Source organism: Physeter macrocephalus, chromosome 11 (assembly GCF_002837175.3).
Source record: "Physeter macrocephalus isolate SW-GA chromosome 11, ASM283717v5, whole genome shotgun sequence".
Classification (NCBI taxonomy): Eukaryota; Metazoa; Chordata; class Mammalia; order Artiodactyla; family Physeteridae; genus Physeter; species Physeter macrocephalus.
This window is the reverse complement of record NC_041224.1, coordinates 45,237,664-45,255,739: the sequence shown is the minus strand read 5'-3', so window position 1 is coordinate 45,255,739 and position 18,076 is coordinate 45,237,664. Positions and strand designations below refer to the sequence as shown.

Here is an 18,076-nt window from a genome sequence, read left to right as displayed (position 1 = left end):
TCATGGGGAACTTTAATTGGATGGATCAGGTTGCCAGAATTTGAGTACACTGATCAATCTTAACACATTCCCCAAAGAGGAATGACCAGACTTGATATGCTTCCTAAAGTGATTTGATCAATACCCAGGAAACATTCTTGCCAAAAAAAATTAAAAACTGCACATAAATTTGATCAAGCTGCTAGGAAACAACAGTTTACAGAAACACAGGAGGTAGAGAAAAACAAGTAAAATGATACCACAAGGTTGCAATCAGCCAGATCCAGAATGTGGAAAATTCTACATGACAACACAGTTTCTTCAAGGGATAAATGCCATGAAGAAAGTGGGAAAGAAGTTGAGGAGGAGAACTGTTAAGAAATTAAGAGGAACTTAAACCAAACGACAACCAAATGCAATATGTGACCCATATCTGGATCCTGATTTGAACAAACCAGCTGTGAAATGATGTTTTTGAGAGAAAATGGGAAATCTGAACATGGACTGGGCATTAGATGATATGAAGGAATTGCTGGTAATTTTTAAGTTTGATAATGGCATTGTGGTTATGTTATAAGGAAAGCCTTTGTGAGAGACACATATGGAAATATTTATGGGTGAAGTAATACAAACAAACAGGATTCGCTTTAAAATATTCCAGGGAAAAGAGTAGAAGGGGTGGGAGGGAGGCAGACGGTGGATGAAACCCGGCTGGCATAATGTGAAAAACAGCTAAAGCTGGACGATGGATATATTATTCCCTCTTCTATAATGTATGCTTGAACAGGTCTACAATAGAAAGTTAAAAAAATAGGGGAATGGCCAATTATAGAACGTTCATAAAATGGAATGTTATACAGATGTTTGAATGAGGTAAATCTGTATGTACTAACTAGGAAATGTGATATATTGCTAAGTAATATACTATACAGCATGGATTAAAATCCTCACCACCGATTTCGTGGGATATTAAAGCTAGTTACTTAATCATTCTAAAACCTCAGCTCCTTCAAAGGCATATTAAAGATAATAATAATACTTGTTTCGTAGAGCTGTTGTGAGGATTAAGAACAATTTACATTCAAGAGCTGTGCACAGAAGAACATGGCCCATGGTAAGCATTCAAAAAAATCAGCCAACAGTATTATTATTGAAAAATCCAGGGACAAGAAATATCTCTATTATGATCCCACTTTTGTAAGAAAAGAAAAGACAGTTCGTGTATAGAACATATACATATGTAAGTTTATATAAGCATAATACAAAATCTGGAAGGATATATTCCCAATTGTTAACAGTTAGGGAGGGGGTGGAGGTGGGGTACGGGGAGTAGGAGGCATGACGGCTGTGAATAGAGACCCTTTTACTGCTTACTTTGTGCCCTTAGGTCTTGTTTAGATTTACTACAAAATAGGCATGACTTTGGTGATTTTAAGATGTCTTATAAATAAATTTTTTAAAAAGCTTTGTTTTAGGTTATCTAATACTTTGCGTCAGACTAAAAGGTTTAGGGGCTGAATAGTTCTTTGCTTTCCCCTGAATCTGATTTTATAATATACTTTGTCAGCACTGTTGGGGGTTTCTTGAAAATCAGGAACACTGAAAACAAGATGTCAGTAAAAGCCAAGTTTGACTAGTTTTTATAGCGTTTAGCATTAGTATTATTTAGTGAGGTGAGAGTAGTTCCTATTACATTTGCTGACACATTAAGCATAAAATATTTAATATTCTATTCTCAATGGTTTCCTAGGTCAATACCATCTAACTGGAATCTTAGGTTTCAAGTACATATGCATAACATTTGGTATGCAAATACTGAAGCTATTACATGGAGAAAACAAAACATAATTAACAAAGGACTGGAATTCACAAAGCATTATAAGTACTCACTTGAAAAATGTTCTTGGTCGACTCCATTACTACTTCCCACTATATTGCAGAACTGTGTATTTGTTATCAAATTGTGCATCCCAAGAATAGCTATAAATATAGAACAAGAAAATTATTTTTTTATTTCCATCAATTTTAAACATAAAGAATTAATTTTATGCCCCCAAATTTCTATCAACGATTTTAACACTCTCTGGGATTTTTCCTACTCAATTAAATACACATTTCGTAGCTAAAAAAAAAAAAAGAGAAAACATGATTAAAAACCACCTACAATCTCTTTCTTATCAATACCCTTGTAATTTCTCTCCACATTTCTGAATTTAGACACAGCTGGAGCCAGCTTAACCCTAAACTTAAGTCTATGCTTAGCTCCATCTGGTGGCCAAGAGAGAAAATGGAAATGATCTATTGTTGCTGTTCATCCTCAGAGGGTTTCTCCAAACATAATGCGATAAAAGGCAGATTTTTCAACTTAACCTTAACTCTCATATTAATTTACATTTGTATTTTAGCTAAGAGTAGAATACTAAAAGTATGGTTGAATTCTCATATTTAAGATTAAAGTAGCATCCTTCAAAAATGACACTTAGGAGGAGAAATAAATTTGGTTTTTGATGGCCTTTTGCAGAAATAAGGCAGAAGCTACAGTATGCCTCTGGCCCACTCCACTCTGATGAATGTACCATTTATAAATCCATTAGCCCTCAGCCCCCCGCCAGGGAATAAGATACCTGCTCTAGCTGTGGTACCACACCTTGACTGTCCCTTCCCTGGGTCCTTCCCCAAGAACCATCACTGCTCCTTTTAAACATGTTAGTTCTTGAAGTTATTTGGTACTAACCTCTCCCCATGTGTCATATTTTTCTATCTAGAAAAATGGGTGTGGGTGGAGGCAGCTGGGGGCAGATACTGGTCCAGATAAGAAACTGGTAATGATGAAAATCACAGGGAGGTTTGGAATGTTCCATATATCTTCAGAAAAGTTGGGAAAGAGGTGAATATAGCTCAGGATTGACTATTTTATCTAATTTCCAGTTACCCTTTTCTGGGTCTTCTAATAAAATGGATAGCAGTAGACCCTGGAGACAGCTTCTAGGTGAGCACCAGGTGATGAAAGATTTTTATAAAGACTTTCAAAGATGGCAACATGGGAAAAGACGTCCAATAATCAATAAATTCCATTAATATAAAAATTTCATCATTAAGAGAATTTAAAGAAACTAAATCCTTTATGTCAGCTTTATAGTGTAAAAAACAAAGCCAAATGTACGGTTACTTATTCAACAGCACTCTGCTGGGCAAAGCAAGCATTTGTATAGTGTGTATAAGGTGTGTGCTGGTATTTTCCTCCCCTCTATACCATTCACAAATTAATTTGTTTTAGGAGATACCTGCGAGATCACACAATTCTGTATCAGAAGCACCTGTCAAAGCTTCTTCTAGTTCTGGATCAAGAGATACTTTTTCTTCTGTAAAAGTCTGTACAGGTTTCTGCTTAGGGATAAATATTTTCCCTGTAAAATAAAGCAGTTTGTTAGTTTCACTACTACTGTAGTAACTCACCATTTTATTCTTACAAAAATTATTAGAAGTATGTGCAACTGAAGCTGAAGTAAAAGGTCAAGATTAACATCTACGGTAATTTTGTTTCATCTTCAGTATGTATTTATAAGTTTCTAAGGCAACACTTTGGCTATATTAGTTGGAACAAGAAAAAGAAATGAACCGAGAAATTTTCCCATTTGTGAAAGTAAAAATAGGCTCTTTTTGGAGTGATTATGAGTTATTCTACAAATACTAAATCAAAAAATAAATGAATAAACGAAAAAATCTATAAATTAAGGAAAAACAGAATTCATTTTCTTATTCTTAAGCAAGGAACTGCTACAGTCCCTTGGGGGATGGCAGAGACAATTCTAATTCCAGAAATTCAAGTTCTAATTGCAAAGAAATTCCTGTATGTCCTGAGTGGTAGTCTGAAACTTTCTGTCACTGTTCTTCTAAGCCTCTATGACACTAACAAGGTTACCTGTTAAGAAACTAGTTATTCTAGAAACCTACAGTATTTATTATGTGAAAATTAGTATTTTATTACCATATGTTCAATGCAAAACTGAAAACATGAAGGAAATGGAAAATGATAATGATATAGCTGCAGCACAAGCCAACCAAACAAGAGGTACTTACACATGGTGGGACTGAGTTACCAAGATTGACTCTGGTTTCCCCCCTGAGACAGGTGAAAATTCTAACTAAGTGATCTAGGAAGGCCTATGTGTGGATTCACACAAGCTCCAATTATTTTCTTTTCTATCGGAAAATTACAAGGAAAATGTGTGAGAATATGTGACCTGATGAATCTACGTAGTGTTCTATCAAAAGAAATGCTTGTGGGCTTAATAATCAGTGTAGTGAATGTTGTACAATTCTTGTTCAAGGTAAATATTAATCAGTGTAACTCAGAAGAAATCCTTCCACAATACAGATTGCTCCCAGGAACCTGACCAAAGCTGGTCAGGTATTTTCAGCTAAGCCCATCTAAAAGATTTAATTTCTGATATTATATTTCTTTTTTTATTATTTCCACTTGGTTCTTGATAAAAAAAATTAGTTTCCATCTCTCTGCCAAAATTCCTCATCTCTTCACACATGCCTTGTCGACCAGATTTTCTGAGATTTTTGTCATAAAGTTCCTTACTGATAACACCAATATTTGGGTCATCTCTGGTCTTCTATTGACTGTTTACTTTTCTTGACTATAGGCCACATGTGTCTTAAGATCTCTGACTTCATATTGGGCATTTTTGTATAAAAGTATAGCAGAGACTAAAGGAAATGACATTTATTCCTAGAAAGGAATGTGCCACTCAGGTCAGTGCTGAAGTAACATGCTCTACAGTTGAGATGAAACTGAGCTTTTTGTTCCAACGTTAGTTTGATTCATTTCCTCGCTGGCTTCAAACATTTTGAGGACAGGATCAGGACTTAATCTTCAGCAAGGCCTAGGATTAGAACTCTGGTGAGGTTCTGGAGATCTCCTGAGCTGCCACTGCCTACTGTTTTGAACTGTAAAGTAGCAACATTGCTCCTGATGTGTAGTCCTGGCTGCTAGATTTCTAGGAGCTCTATTTTCCAGTTCCACCGCCCCCTCCACTTTCCCACTTTTGGGGCCTTGGCAGATCTTTCAGCCCGATGCTTATGTTGTCTGCTCTACACTTTGTGAAGTGGGAGATGGTCTGAAAGGGATTTCTCTCAGCTCTCCTGTCTCTCTCTCAATCTCCTGAGCTAAACACCTATGCCTCAGGAATTTTCTCTCAGCTCTGCTTCACTGCCTTGGTTCTTGGAGTAGTATCCCTAGCACTAAATGAAGACCTGAAGCAAAGAACTGGAGGGTAATGCAGTCTCACCCTATCTCTAGGGCTGCACTGTTCAATACGATATGTTCAATATGGTATGTGACTATTTAAGTTTAAATTAGTTAAAATTAAAAATTCAGTTTCTCAGTCACACTAGCCACATTTGGCTAGGAGCTACCATACTGGTTAGCACAGATACTGAACATTCCCATCATGGCATAAAGTTCTAGTGGACAGTGCTGCTCTAGGGCTTCTCTGATTTCTAATCTACCATGCTGGCCCATACACAGCCATTAAAAGTTTAAAAGTTAGGCTGACTTCTCCTTACTCCTCTCTATGGTAGTTTCCTCCTTTTTCATATATTTCAGTCAGGAAAGAACGCAGAATGGATCACCTCTTTTTTGGGGGGGGGATCACCTCTCTTATGGAGGGCTTGCCACTTTCTGGAGTCACTAAGATTTGTGTCTTCAAGCTTTCTGATTTTTTTTTAACTATGATTAATGTAGCTTATATTGCTTGTTTTGGTGAGAATAAGAAGTCTCTTGCAACTTCCTACATCTGAATCAGAAGTCTCTCTAGGCAAGTATTTTCTTATTTAAAAAATGGCACTTGGCCAATCTACAATGTATTTTTATTAGTAAGGATGCTTTTAACTGCATATAACAAAATACCCAATTTAAAGTGGTTTAAACTGGTGCTTCTCAAGCTTTAATGTGCATGTCATCCACCTAGTGATCTTATTAAAGTGCAGATTCTGATGCAGTAGGTCTAACATGAGCTCTAAGAATCTGTATTTCTAACCAGCCTCCCAGGTGATGCTGATACCGCTGATCCACAGCTCACTCTCAAAGCAGCAAGGGTTTAAACAGTAAGTATTTTTTTAATCTCACTTAATAACTCCACAGGTAGGTGGCTGAAGGGTTGGTTCAGCAGCTCAATGTTGACATCAAAGATCCAGGCTCTATTTTTCTCTTTGTCTATAACTAGCATGGAAGCCTTTGTTCTCAGGCCATTAGTCTCAAGATGACCTTTGTAATACTAGGTATCACATCCTCATGCTGCAAGGTCAGGGCAGGAAGGAAGGGCACTTTCTCAGCTGCTGACTTTTATAAGGAAAACTGTCCGATAGATTTCTTCTCTGGTCTCACTGACCAGCACCGGGTCACATGTCCATGCCCCACCTGCAAGGGTAGCTTGCAAAGCAAGCATCTGGCCTTTTCAGTCTATTTCAGAGATGGATTCTGCCAGTAAGGAAGAAGGAATTTGTGAATGGTTGTTAAATAGAAAACTACCACATTTGTCCCAATACTGAACCAGATGAAGTACACTTCTGTGCTCCCTTAATTCCCTGAACATTTCACTGTGGCTACACTCACTCATTTTGCATGTTTGTCTGTCCTTTGTGAGCTTTTCAATGTTCTGTTCCATCCTTACATTTCCATCCCTACATTGTCTGTCCTCTGTGAGCTTTTCAATGTTCTGTTCCATCCTTACATTTCCTAGCTCACAGCAGGCAATCCAATTTGTTGAATAAATAATCTGGTGATCACCTCTAGCTCAACTACCTCATTATATAAAGTATAATATAAATACCATGGTTCAAAGTTACACACCAGAGTTAGCTCTAGAACACAGGTTCCCAAACTCTCATCCCAGTAATTTGTCCAATAAACTGGCGGCTTTCAAACTTAACTCTTTAGCAGTGGACTTTTCAACTCAAACAAATGCTTATCTATATGGTGGAACGTAACTGATCTTCTTAGTACCAAACTTTGGAGTTCTGGTGATTATTAGATAATCTTTTATCATTAGTTCACAGATGAAGGCAAATCCAAATCATTACATTCTGATAATTCCTTAATACTTTTCACAGTGGCTGATATAACAAAGTGGCATACAATTCAGATGGCATGCCTTTAATTGCCATTTCAGGATAATTACATTTTCCTGAGCAAAATCCTACCAGCACTTTCAGGTGTCTATCTCCGTGGCTAATGTTCGCTGCACAATGTATTCACCTGGAAAATTTTAATAAATTCTGATGTCCAAGTCCCACCGACAGAGATTCTGATTTAACTGGTCTGATGTGCTGTATGGGACATCTGGATTTTCAAAAGTTCTCTAGGAATTCTAATGCATAGCAGCCAAGGTCAAGAAACATTGGATTATGGTATTCACTTAGTAAACAAAACTATATAAACTATCAAAAAGCTGCCTATGTCTTATTCTAGGGACCAATGGAATCTAAAGTGTTATAAAAATCTAAAATGTTTATTTTTGTAATCCTCATCCACAGTCCACAGGGGCATTATTCTTTTTCTTTTTCTTTTCTTTTCTTTTTTTTTTTGCAGAAGGGAGTTCCAATCCCCCATCAGCATGTTCTTTCTTTCTTTTCTTTTTTTAAAAAATGTTTATTTATTTATTTATTTATTTGGTTGCACCAGGTCTTAGTTGTGGCAGGCAGGCTCCTTAGTTGCAGCTCACCAGCTCCTTAGTTGTGGCATGCAAACTCTTAGTTGCGGCATGCATGTGGGATCTAGTTCCCTGGCCAGGGATCGAACCCAGGCCCCCTGCACTAGGGGTGTGGAGTCTTAACCACTGTGCCACCAGGAAAGTCCCGAGGCATTATTCTTATCTAATTTTTCCCCATACATAAACTTTTGCTAATACTTACAAATACAAAATGGATCTCATCAGAAAAAAACAACAAAGCAAAACAAAATTTCCAAGTGCTTATGGAAATTCTGTGACACAGAATTTTGCTCTATTTATATAGCTGTGAAATAATTTGGTACCTCTTCTGATACTCCTCTTTACAATTTCTCTGTATGTAGAGATTTTTGTTGCAGAGGTATTTACCTTATACAGTACTGTGTTTTTAACAGTACAAAAAGTAATCACTTCATATTTCTTCATGATTAGTTTAACGTGAATACACTGTAAGAATTATACTTTAATGCGTATATATAAAATATTGGGCTTCCCTGGTGGCGCGGTGGTTGAGAGTCCGCCTGCCGAGGCAGGGGACACGGGTTCGTGCCCTGGTCCGGGAAGATCCCACATGCCACGGAGTGGCTGGGCCCGTGAGCCATGGCCGCTGAGCCTGCGTGTCCGGAGCCTGTGCTCGGCAACGGGAGAGGCCACAACAGTGAGAGGCCCGTATACCGCAAAAAAAAAAAAAAAAAAAAAAAAAAAAAAAAAAAAAATTGTTATAGAAAATTAAAAGTAAAAAAAACTACTTTTGTAAGAAAGGATAAAATAGGCAGAACTTAAGTTTAGTATTATGAATACAGTACTTAAGCAGTTCTCCTCAAACTCTTTATAGACTTAACCCCTTAAACAAATCTCATCTATTTGCAGAAAGTGACAAGGTGATTCTAAAATTCATGTGGAAATCCAAGAGACCCAGAATAGCCAAACAATCTTGAAAAAGAAGAACAGCTGAAGGACTCACACTTCCCAATTTCAAAACTTAATACAAGACTTCGCTGGTGACGCAGTGGTTAGGAATCCACCTGCCAGTGCAGGGGACACGGGTTCAATCTCTGGTCCGGGAAGATACCACGTGCCGTGGAGCAACTAAGACCGTGCACCACAACTACTTAGAGCCCGCAAGCCAGAACTGCTGAAGCTTGCGCGCCTAGAGCCTATGCTCGGCAACAAGAGAAGCCACCACGATGAGAAGCCCACGCACCGCAACAAAGAGTAGCCCCTGCTCGCCACAACTAGAGAAAGCCTGCACGCAGCAACGAAGATCTAAGGCAGCCAAAAATAAATAAATAAATAAATAAAATTTAAAAACTCTAAATACAAAGCTACTGTAATCAAGATAGTGTTATGGTGTACAAGGAAAGACATTTACATCAATGAAATAGAATTGAGAACCCAGAAATAAACTCATATTTACGGTCAATTGAATTTCTACAAGGATACCAAGACAATTTGATTGAGCAAGAGCTGTCTTTTCAACAAATAGTGCTTGGACAGTTGAATAGCTATATGAAAAAGAATGAGGTTGGACCCCTATATTTCATACCATACACAAATATTAATTCAAAATGAATTACAGACCTAAATGTAAGAGCTAAAACTATAACTCAGAAAAAAAAAACCCTAAGAGTAAATCTCCATGGCCTTGGGTTAGGGAATGATTTTTTAGATATAACAACAAAAGTACAAACAACAGGACTTCCCTGGTGGCACAGGGGTTAAGAATCCTCCTGCCAGCTCTATTTACAATAGCCAGGACATGGAAGCAACCTAAGTGTCCATCAACAGATGAATGGATAAAGAAGATGTGGTACATATATACAATGAAATATTACTCAGCCATAAAAAGAAACGAAATTGAGTTACTTGTAGTGAGGTGGATGGACCTAGAGTCTGTCATACACAGTGAAGTAAGTCAGAAATAGCTAGTGGGAAGCAGCCACATAGCACAGGGAGATCAGTTCGGTGCTTTGTGACCACCTAGAGGGGTGGGATTGGGAGGGTGGGAGGGAGGGAGATGCAAGAGGGAAAAGATATGGGGATATATGTATAACTGATTCACTTTGTTATAAAGCAGAAACCAACAAACCATTGTAAAGCAACTATACTCCAATAAAGATGTTTAAAAAACCCAAAACAACAACAACAAAAAACAAACAAACAAATAAATAAATAATAAAAAGAATCCGCCTGCCAGTGCAGGGGACACAGGTTCGATCTCTGCTCCAGGAAGATCCCACATGCTACGGAGCAACTAAGCCCGTGTGCCATAACTACTGAAGCCTGTGCACCTAGAGCCCGCACTCCACAACAAGAGAAGCCACCGCAATGAGAAGCCCACGCACAGCAATGAAAAGAGTAGCCCCTGCTCCCCACAACAAAAGAAAAAGCCTGTGTGCAGGAATAAAGACCCAATGCATCCAAAATAAATAAATGAATAAATAAAATTTAAAAGGTTATTGTAAAACAAAAAAAAGTACAAACAACAAAAGAAAAAAATAGATATATTGAACTATATCAAAATCTAAAATTTTGTGGGACAGTGATACCACCAAGGAAATGAAAAGACAAGCTACAGAATGAGAAAAGAAAAATTTCAAATCATATATTTGATAAGAAACATATCTAGAATATATAAAGTGTTTATCAATAATAAATCAAATATTTTGATTGACTGACAAAAATCAGTAATAAAAAGACATCCCAATTTAAAAATAGGCAAAGGATTTGAAGAGACATTTATCCAAAGATATAAGATGCCTAAGAGCACATGAAAAAATGCTCAATACCATTAGTCATTAGGGAAATGCAAATCAAAACCACAATGTATGTTATCACTTCACACCTACTAAGATGGCTATAAATCAAAACGACAGACAAGAGTTGGCCAGGATGTGGAGAAATGAGAACCCTAATACATTGCTGGTGGGAATGTAAAATGGTGCAGCCACTTTGGAAAACAATTTGGCAGTTCTTCAAATTGTTAAAAAATAGTTACTAAATGACCCAGCAATTCCACTATGTACACATAGCAAATTGTACACAAGTGTTCACAGCATTATTCATGATAGCTAAAAAGTGGAAACAATCCAAATGTCCATCAACTGATAAATGGAGAAACAAAGTGTGTGTTTCCATACAATGAAATATTATTCATCCATAAAAAGGAATGAAACACTGAAACATGCTAAGACACAGATGAAACTCCCAAACACTAGGCTAAGTGAAGTCAGTCATAAATACATATTGTATGATTCCATGTATTTGAAATGTCCAGAATAGGCAAATTTAGAGAGAAAAAGTTGATTAGCGGTTTTCTGGGGCTGAAGAATAGAGTGAGGAATCAAGACTATTCATAGGTACAGGGTTTCCTTTTGGGATGATAAAAATGTTCTAAACTTAAGATTATGGTGATAGTTATACAACTCTGTGAATGTACTAAAAACCACTGAATTGTACACTTTAAATGGGTAAATTTTATGATGTGGGTTGCACCTTAAACACATTCAGCCAGATAGTGTTTGTGCTTCTTAGTTAAAATCAGCTGTTCTCTAGGAAATACATAATTAGCAAACTGCTTGATTGATTCCATATTAACAGAAAATGCGTTTCTAAACATGTGTGTTAATTTAAATTAGTCTCATATAAATTAGATTTAAGTTACAAATCTTAATTACTAAGAGAGGCTGATAAATAGATCTCCATTATAATGGTTAATGTGATTTGTTCCCTCAATGTCTTGCAGGATGAGTGAAATGTTCAGCTTTTATTTGACGTATAGGTATTATGTGTGTGTGTGTGTGTGTGTGTGTGTGCGTGTGCGTTTGCAGAGGGTAGGGAAATGTGTAAATTTGATATTGCTTTTATCCAAAACCATCTGTTAACAAAATTAGTATACCATTTTATTATGATCATCTTTTTCTTCTGATATGTTATTTTTTTAATCATGCATTATTCTTTATAGAAATTACAGTCTCATTCTGATAAAATGATTTAACATATATAAAGCAACTGGTATACAGTAAACACAATAGACACAAGTTAATTATTTATTCTTATTTTCTCTGGAATTCCTTTTTTTTAAACATCTGTATTGGAGTATAATTGCTTTACAATGGTGTGTTAGTTTCTGCTTTATAACAAAGTGAATCAGTTATACATATACATATGTTCCCATATCTCTTCCCTCTTGCGTCTCCCTCCCTCCCACCCCTCTAGTTTCTGCTTTATAACAAAGTGAATCAGCTATACATCCATCCACCTCACTACAAATAATTCAATTTTGTTTCTTTTTATGGCTGATTAATATTCCATTGTATATATGTGCCACATCTTCTTTATCCATTCATCCGATGATGGACACTTAGGTTGCTTTCATCTCCTGGCTATTGTAAATAGAGCTGCAATGAACATTTTGGTACATGACTCTTTTTGAATTATGGTTTTCTCAGGGTATATGCCCAGTAGTGGGACTGCTGGGTCATATGGTAGTTCTTGCATGTGTACGTGAGAGAGACACAGAGCGTTTTCCAAAACAAACAACCCAGGAGGTTGTTGTTTCTATATCAGTGATTCCTTTTAAAAAATTCATTCGTTCATTCAGTTCATTCATTTATGGCTGAGTTGGGTCTTTGTTGCTGCACATGGGCTTTCTCTAGTTGTGGCGAGCGGGGGCTACTCTTTGTTGCGGTGTGTGGGTTTCTCATTGAGGTGGCTTCTCTTGTTGCGGAGCACAGGCTCTAGGCGTGCGGGTTTCAGTAGCTGTGGCTCGCGGGCTCTAGAGCGCAGGCTCAGTAGTTGTGGAACATGGGCTTAGTTGCTCCACGGTGTGTGGGATCTTCCTGGACCAGGGCTTGAACCCATTTCCCGTGCATTGGCAGGTGGATTCTTAACCATTGCCCCACCAGGGAAGCCCTATATCAGTGATTCCTAAACTCAGAAAATGAAGATTGACTAGGCATGGATATTTTTGAAAAAGCTCCCTACATGATTCTGATTTTTACCTACTCATGTTGATAAAGTGCTAATCTGAATAATTACAGCTCTGAAAAGATTAGGATGAGTACTCCTGTACTGATCTAATTTTACTTTTCCTCTCCTTAAAATATGGTCAAAAAGCTCTGACTTATAACTTTTAATATTTGTATTTATTTGAAGTAACATAATGTCTTAAAAAATGGTTATTCACTTCTATTCTGCAGTACACAGCATTCTATCTAAATACCTTATTTAACAAAGCAACATCTAAAACTGGGTTTTTTAAAAACTGAAATTACAGTTCTTTACATTGTAGCAAAATATGAAAATAAGCAATGACAAGATCAGAAAAAATCTCTTAGACAAGTATGAAAAGATATGCTTGCCAACCCCAAATGAAACAAAACAAAAACAGGGCTATGTCTCTTGGTTGCTAAGAATGTTGAAAGAGTTCAGTAATGTTTCTGTAACTACAAAATGGCAGCTAAGGAAATAGAAGAAACCAAGATAAGAATTCATATAATGGTAGCTTAAATGCATGGCATTTATCCAAACCTGTGTTTGTGCCAAGAGGAGAAAAAAAAAAAAAAGGAATATCTTGCCAAGATCCTTGTTATTGTTCTAAAATAAGTAAGATACTATGAACCATGTTAACAATTTTATTGCCAGGACCTTTCTTCACAAGTCCTCATCTCTTTTGCTCTGATATCAAGTTACAGCTACCACAATGTTAAGAATTATCTTAGTCATGGTCCCATCCTTGCTAAGCATATAAAATGTACAATAACTAGAAACAGAGGAGTCTCTTAGTTATTTCATTTCTACAGAGGTGAAAGGCCCTAGCTAATTTTACTATGTGTATGTTTATAAGCTACCCTGTTCCAGAAAAGATTTAAGGGAACTAGGCCACTATAATCTCCACAGGGGGCTTTGGGATATCCTTTTGACAGGAAGTGCACAAACCTCAAATCAACCAAACCAAAGGATGAGGGGGCAGATACTGGAAAGGCATTTTTGGTTTGACCCAACAGCACACATGACACCTGCTCAATACTACAATATGATCACCAATAAATGCTTCTTTATTCAACAAATGTTTAGTGAGCTTGTATATACTAGATAATGAGATAGAAAGATAGCATAAGTTAAATGAAATATGAGATTCCTTACTTTGAGGAGAGCTTATACTCTAGTTGGGGAAACAGGATATCTACTGTATATGATTCTGGAGACTTCCACTTCTGGCCAAGATGGAATAATAGGGTCAGGATTTACCCATGACTGAAACAACCCCCAAATGGACAAAATATAAGAAAGTTTACAAGACACTGATCATCAGGCAAGAAAGAACAGTGATTCCTGAGAGATGAGAAACAAAGTGAGCTCCATGACTACCCAGGTTACTGCCTGGAGAAAAGTGTCCAGGCTGCAGCACAGGGAACAGAACCCAGGCAGAGCCTGGGGAACTATCTGAACCAAAGAGACACAGCTGAGGTCCAGAAAGACGAGGGCAGCCAGCATTTATAGAACAGGGTGCCAGAGAGGACAGAGTTACACAGCACACTCTGGAGATCTGCAGAGGGCTGCCTTTTAGTGTTCAGCAGAGCAGCACATGTGTATGATGAAACTACCTTGGGCCAAGGAAAAAAACCATCTGAAAAAATTAGAAATAACAGTGCACAGGCTCATGCAGGGCTGGGAATAGAATGTGCTCCCACCAGCCAGACTGGAAAACCTCGTAATTCACAGGGCACTGGGTAGGGAACTCAGGAGAGTCTTGCCTCAGTAGTGGAGAAATAATGAGCCCTAGACTGACCACTGCTCCAGTCACACCTAACAAATCTGAAAAGCAAGACCCTAAAGGATCAAATGACCAAATTGTTCCCAAGTAACTTAATCTTGCCTCAGAATGAAACTCAAGACTATTTATAGGGGTATCAAAATATCCAGCACCCAAAAAGTTAAAATTCATAACGTCTGGTATCCAATAAAAAATTACCAGCATGAAAAGAAGCAGGGAAATTTGACCCATAAGGAAGAGAAAAAAAAATCAATATATCAAAACTGACTGAGCAATGACAGATGATAAAATCAGCAGGTAAGGATATTAAAACAGTTATTATAATTATATTCCATATGTTCAAATGTTATATAGAGACATGGAAGATATGAAACAAAAAAAAAAGGAGGAAAGAGAACAAAGAACTGATGGGACAAATAGAAAAGATATACTATGTTAACACTAATATAAAGAAAGCAAGATTGGTTATATTAATATCACACTAAGTAGATTTCAGAGCACAGAATATTACCAGGGATAAAGAAGGTCATTCCATAATGACAAAATGGGCAATGCATCAAGAGGATATACAAGCTTAAATCAACTAAAAAGAAAAAACATGGGGGGAGAGGTCAAGATGGTGGTGTGGGAGGACGGGGAGTTAGCGGCTCCCCACAACTAGGGCACGTGCCGGCCACTGATGGAGGACTCTAACTCCCAAGGAGACGGGAGGAACCCCAGAGTGAACCAGTAGGACGTAGGGGGACTGAGGGGGGAGGAGAAGTAGAGGCCAGACAAGATCGGCACCCCTGAAGCCAGAGAGATCAGGAGAGGCAGGTGGGATGGACTCTCCGGGAAGAGCGGGAGAGGGGAGAGGAGTGGAGGATGATCGCCTGGACCACTGGGGCTGGGGAGCCTGCTGAGCTCCCAAGCCGGTTCCCCACCTTTCCAAAGCCCGCTCCAGGCCACATGGGTCCTGGGGGCACAGAAGGGAGGCCAGGGAGATCAGGAGATGCAGGTGGGAGGGGCCCTCCCACACCCCAGACCGGAGGAGCAGGAGAGGAGAGGAGGGTGTTTGCCCCACCCACTCGAGCCCAGGAAGCCTGCTGTGCTCCCAGGTGAGGTCCCCTGCCCTCTGAGACTGGGACTCTTCAGTTCCTTGAGCCTAAGCCCCACCCCACACAGCCCCCAGGGCCTTTTCCAGTGCTGTGGGTCCTGAGCATTGGCCCTGCCCACCACCCAAACCTCGCCCTTGCTTAGGCCCTGCTCTCCACAGCCAAGGCCTTCCCCTGCTCCTTTTATTTATTATTATTTTTCTTTTCCTTCCTCCTCTTTTTTTTTTACTATTGTGGTACTGATTTACCTTCCACTTGTTGATTCATCTATATTTTAATTTTTACATTCTTTCTAACATATCTGTTAGTTTCCTAGTCTAATTTTTTTTTTTTTTTACTTTGTTATTGTTCTCTTTTTTTTTTGCCACCCATGTAGCTTGCGGGATCTTGATTTGCTAGCATGGGGTTGGGTGGAAGCCCCTGCAGTGGGAGCTCTGAGTCTGAACCACTGGACTAACAGACACCTTCAGACCCCAGGGAATATTCATCGGAGTGAGATCTCACAGACTTCCTCATCTCAGCACCAAGACGCAGCTCTACCCAATAGCCTACAAACTCCAGTGTTGGAAGCCTCAGGCCAAACAACCAGTAAAACAGAAACACAATCCCACTCATAAAAAAAAAAAAGAGACAGCAAAAAAATATGTCACAGATGAAGGAGCAAGGTAAAAACCTACAAGACCAAACAAATGAAGAGGAAATAGGCAATCTACCTGAAAAAGAATTCAGAGTAATGATAGTAAAGAGGATCCAGAATCTCGGAAACAGAATGCAAGCACGGATTGAGAAAATACAAGAAATGTTTAACAAAGATCTAGAAGAACTAAAGAACAAACAAACAGATGAACACCACCATAACTGAAATGAAAAATACACTAAAAGGAATCAATAACAGAATAACAGAGGCAGAAGAACGAATAAGTGAGCTGGAAGACAAAATGGTGGAAATAACTGCAGAAAGCAGAATAAAGAATGAAAAGAATTGAAGACAATCTCAGAGACCTCTGGGACAACACTAAATGCACCAACATTCGAATTATAGGGGTCCCAGAAGAAGAAGAGAAAAAGAAAGGGTCTGAAAAAATATTTGAAGAGATTAAAGTGGAAAATTTCTGGGACAACACTAAATGCACCAATATTCGAATTATAGGGGTCCCAGAAGAAGAAGAGAAAAAGAAAGGGTCTGAAAAAATATTTGAAGAGATTAAAGTGGAAAATTTCCCTAATATGGGAAAGGAAATAGTCACCCAAGTCCAGGAAGCACAGAGTCCCATACAGGGTAAACCCTAGGAAAAACACACTAAGACACATATTAATCAAACTAACAAAAATTAAATTCAAAGAAAAAATATTAAAAGCAGCAAGGGAAAAAACAAAAAAAAACATAAAAAGGAATCCCCATAAGGTTATCAGCTGAGTTTTCAGTGGAAACTCTGCAGGCCAGAAGGGAGTGGCAGGATATACTTAAAGTGATGAAAGAGAAAAAACTACAACCAAGATTACTCTACCCAGCAAGGATCTCATTCAGATTTGATGGAGAAGTCAAAAGCTTTTCAGACAAACAACAGCTAAGAGAATTCAGCACCACCAAACCAGCTTTACAACACATGGACATATACAGACTGAAAGTGAAGGGATGGAAAAAGATATTCCATGCAAATGGGAATCAAAAGAAAGCTGGAGGAGCAATACTTGTATCAGATAAAATAGACTTTAAAATAAAGACTGTTACAAGAGGTAAGGAGGGACACTACATAATGATCAAGGGATCAATCCAAGAAGAAGATATAACAATTATAAATGTTTGTGCACCCAACATAGGAGCACCTCAATACATAAGGCAAATGCTAACAACCATGAGGGGAGAAATCGACAGTAATGCAATAATAGTAGGGGACTTTAACACCCCACTTACACCAATGGACAGATCATCCAAACATAAAATAAATAAGGAAACACAAGCTTTAAATGACACAACAGACCAGATAGATCTAATTGATATTTATAGAACATTCCACCCAAAAGTGGCAGAATACACTTTCTTCTCAACTGCACATGGAACATTCTCCAGGAAAGATCACATCTTGGGTCATAAATCAAGCCTCAGAAAATTTAAGAAAATTGAAATGATACCAAGCATCTTTTCTGACCACAATGCCATGAGATGGGAAATCATTTACAGGAAAAAGACTGTAAAAAACACAAATACATGAAGGCTAAACAGTGTGCTACTAAATAACCAAGAGATCACTGAAGAAATCAAAAAGAAATAAAAAATACATAGAAACAAATGACAACAAAAACATAGCAACCCAAACCATATGGGACGCCACAAAAGCAATTCTAAGAGGAAAGTTTATAGCAATTCAATTTTTCCCTCAAGAAACAAGAAAAATCTCAAATAATCTAACCCTACACATAAAACAACTAGAGAGGGCTTCCCTGGTGGCGCAGTGGTTGAGAGTCTGCCTGCCAATGCAGGGGAC

At 38.1% G+C, this 18,076-nt stretch overlaps 1 protein-coding gene across 3 annotated transcripts in view; it reads right to left on the bottom strand.

Moving 5' to 3' along the window:
• Positions 1–18,076, bottom strand: part of TMOD3 (tropomodulin 3) — a 91,266-nt gene that overhangs the window by 18,210 nt on the left and 54,980 nt on the right. For all 3 annotated transcript variants that reach the window (XR_003682037.2, XM_028496061.2, XM_028496062.2), the window contains exons 4-5: positions 3,264–3,386; positions 1,870–1,959 (exon numbers count right to left, since the gene is read on the bottom strand). Coding sequence is in view for 2 of the 3 variants with exons in the window: in XM_028496061.2 (XP_028351862.1) it covers positions 1,870–1,959; positions 3,264–3,386 (213 nt within the window). In the remaining variant the exon portion in view is untranslated. The remainder of the gene's footprint in view (positions 1–1,869; positions 1,960–3,263; positions 3,387–18,076) is intronic.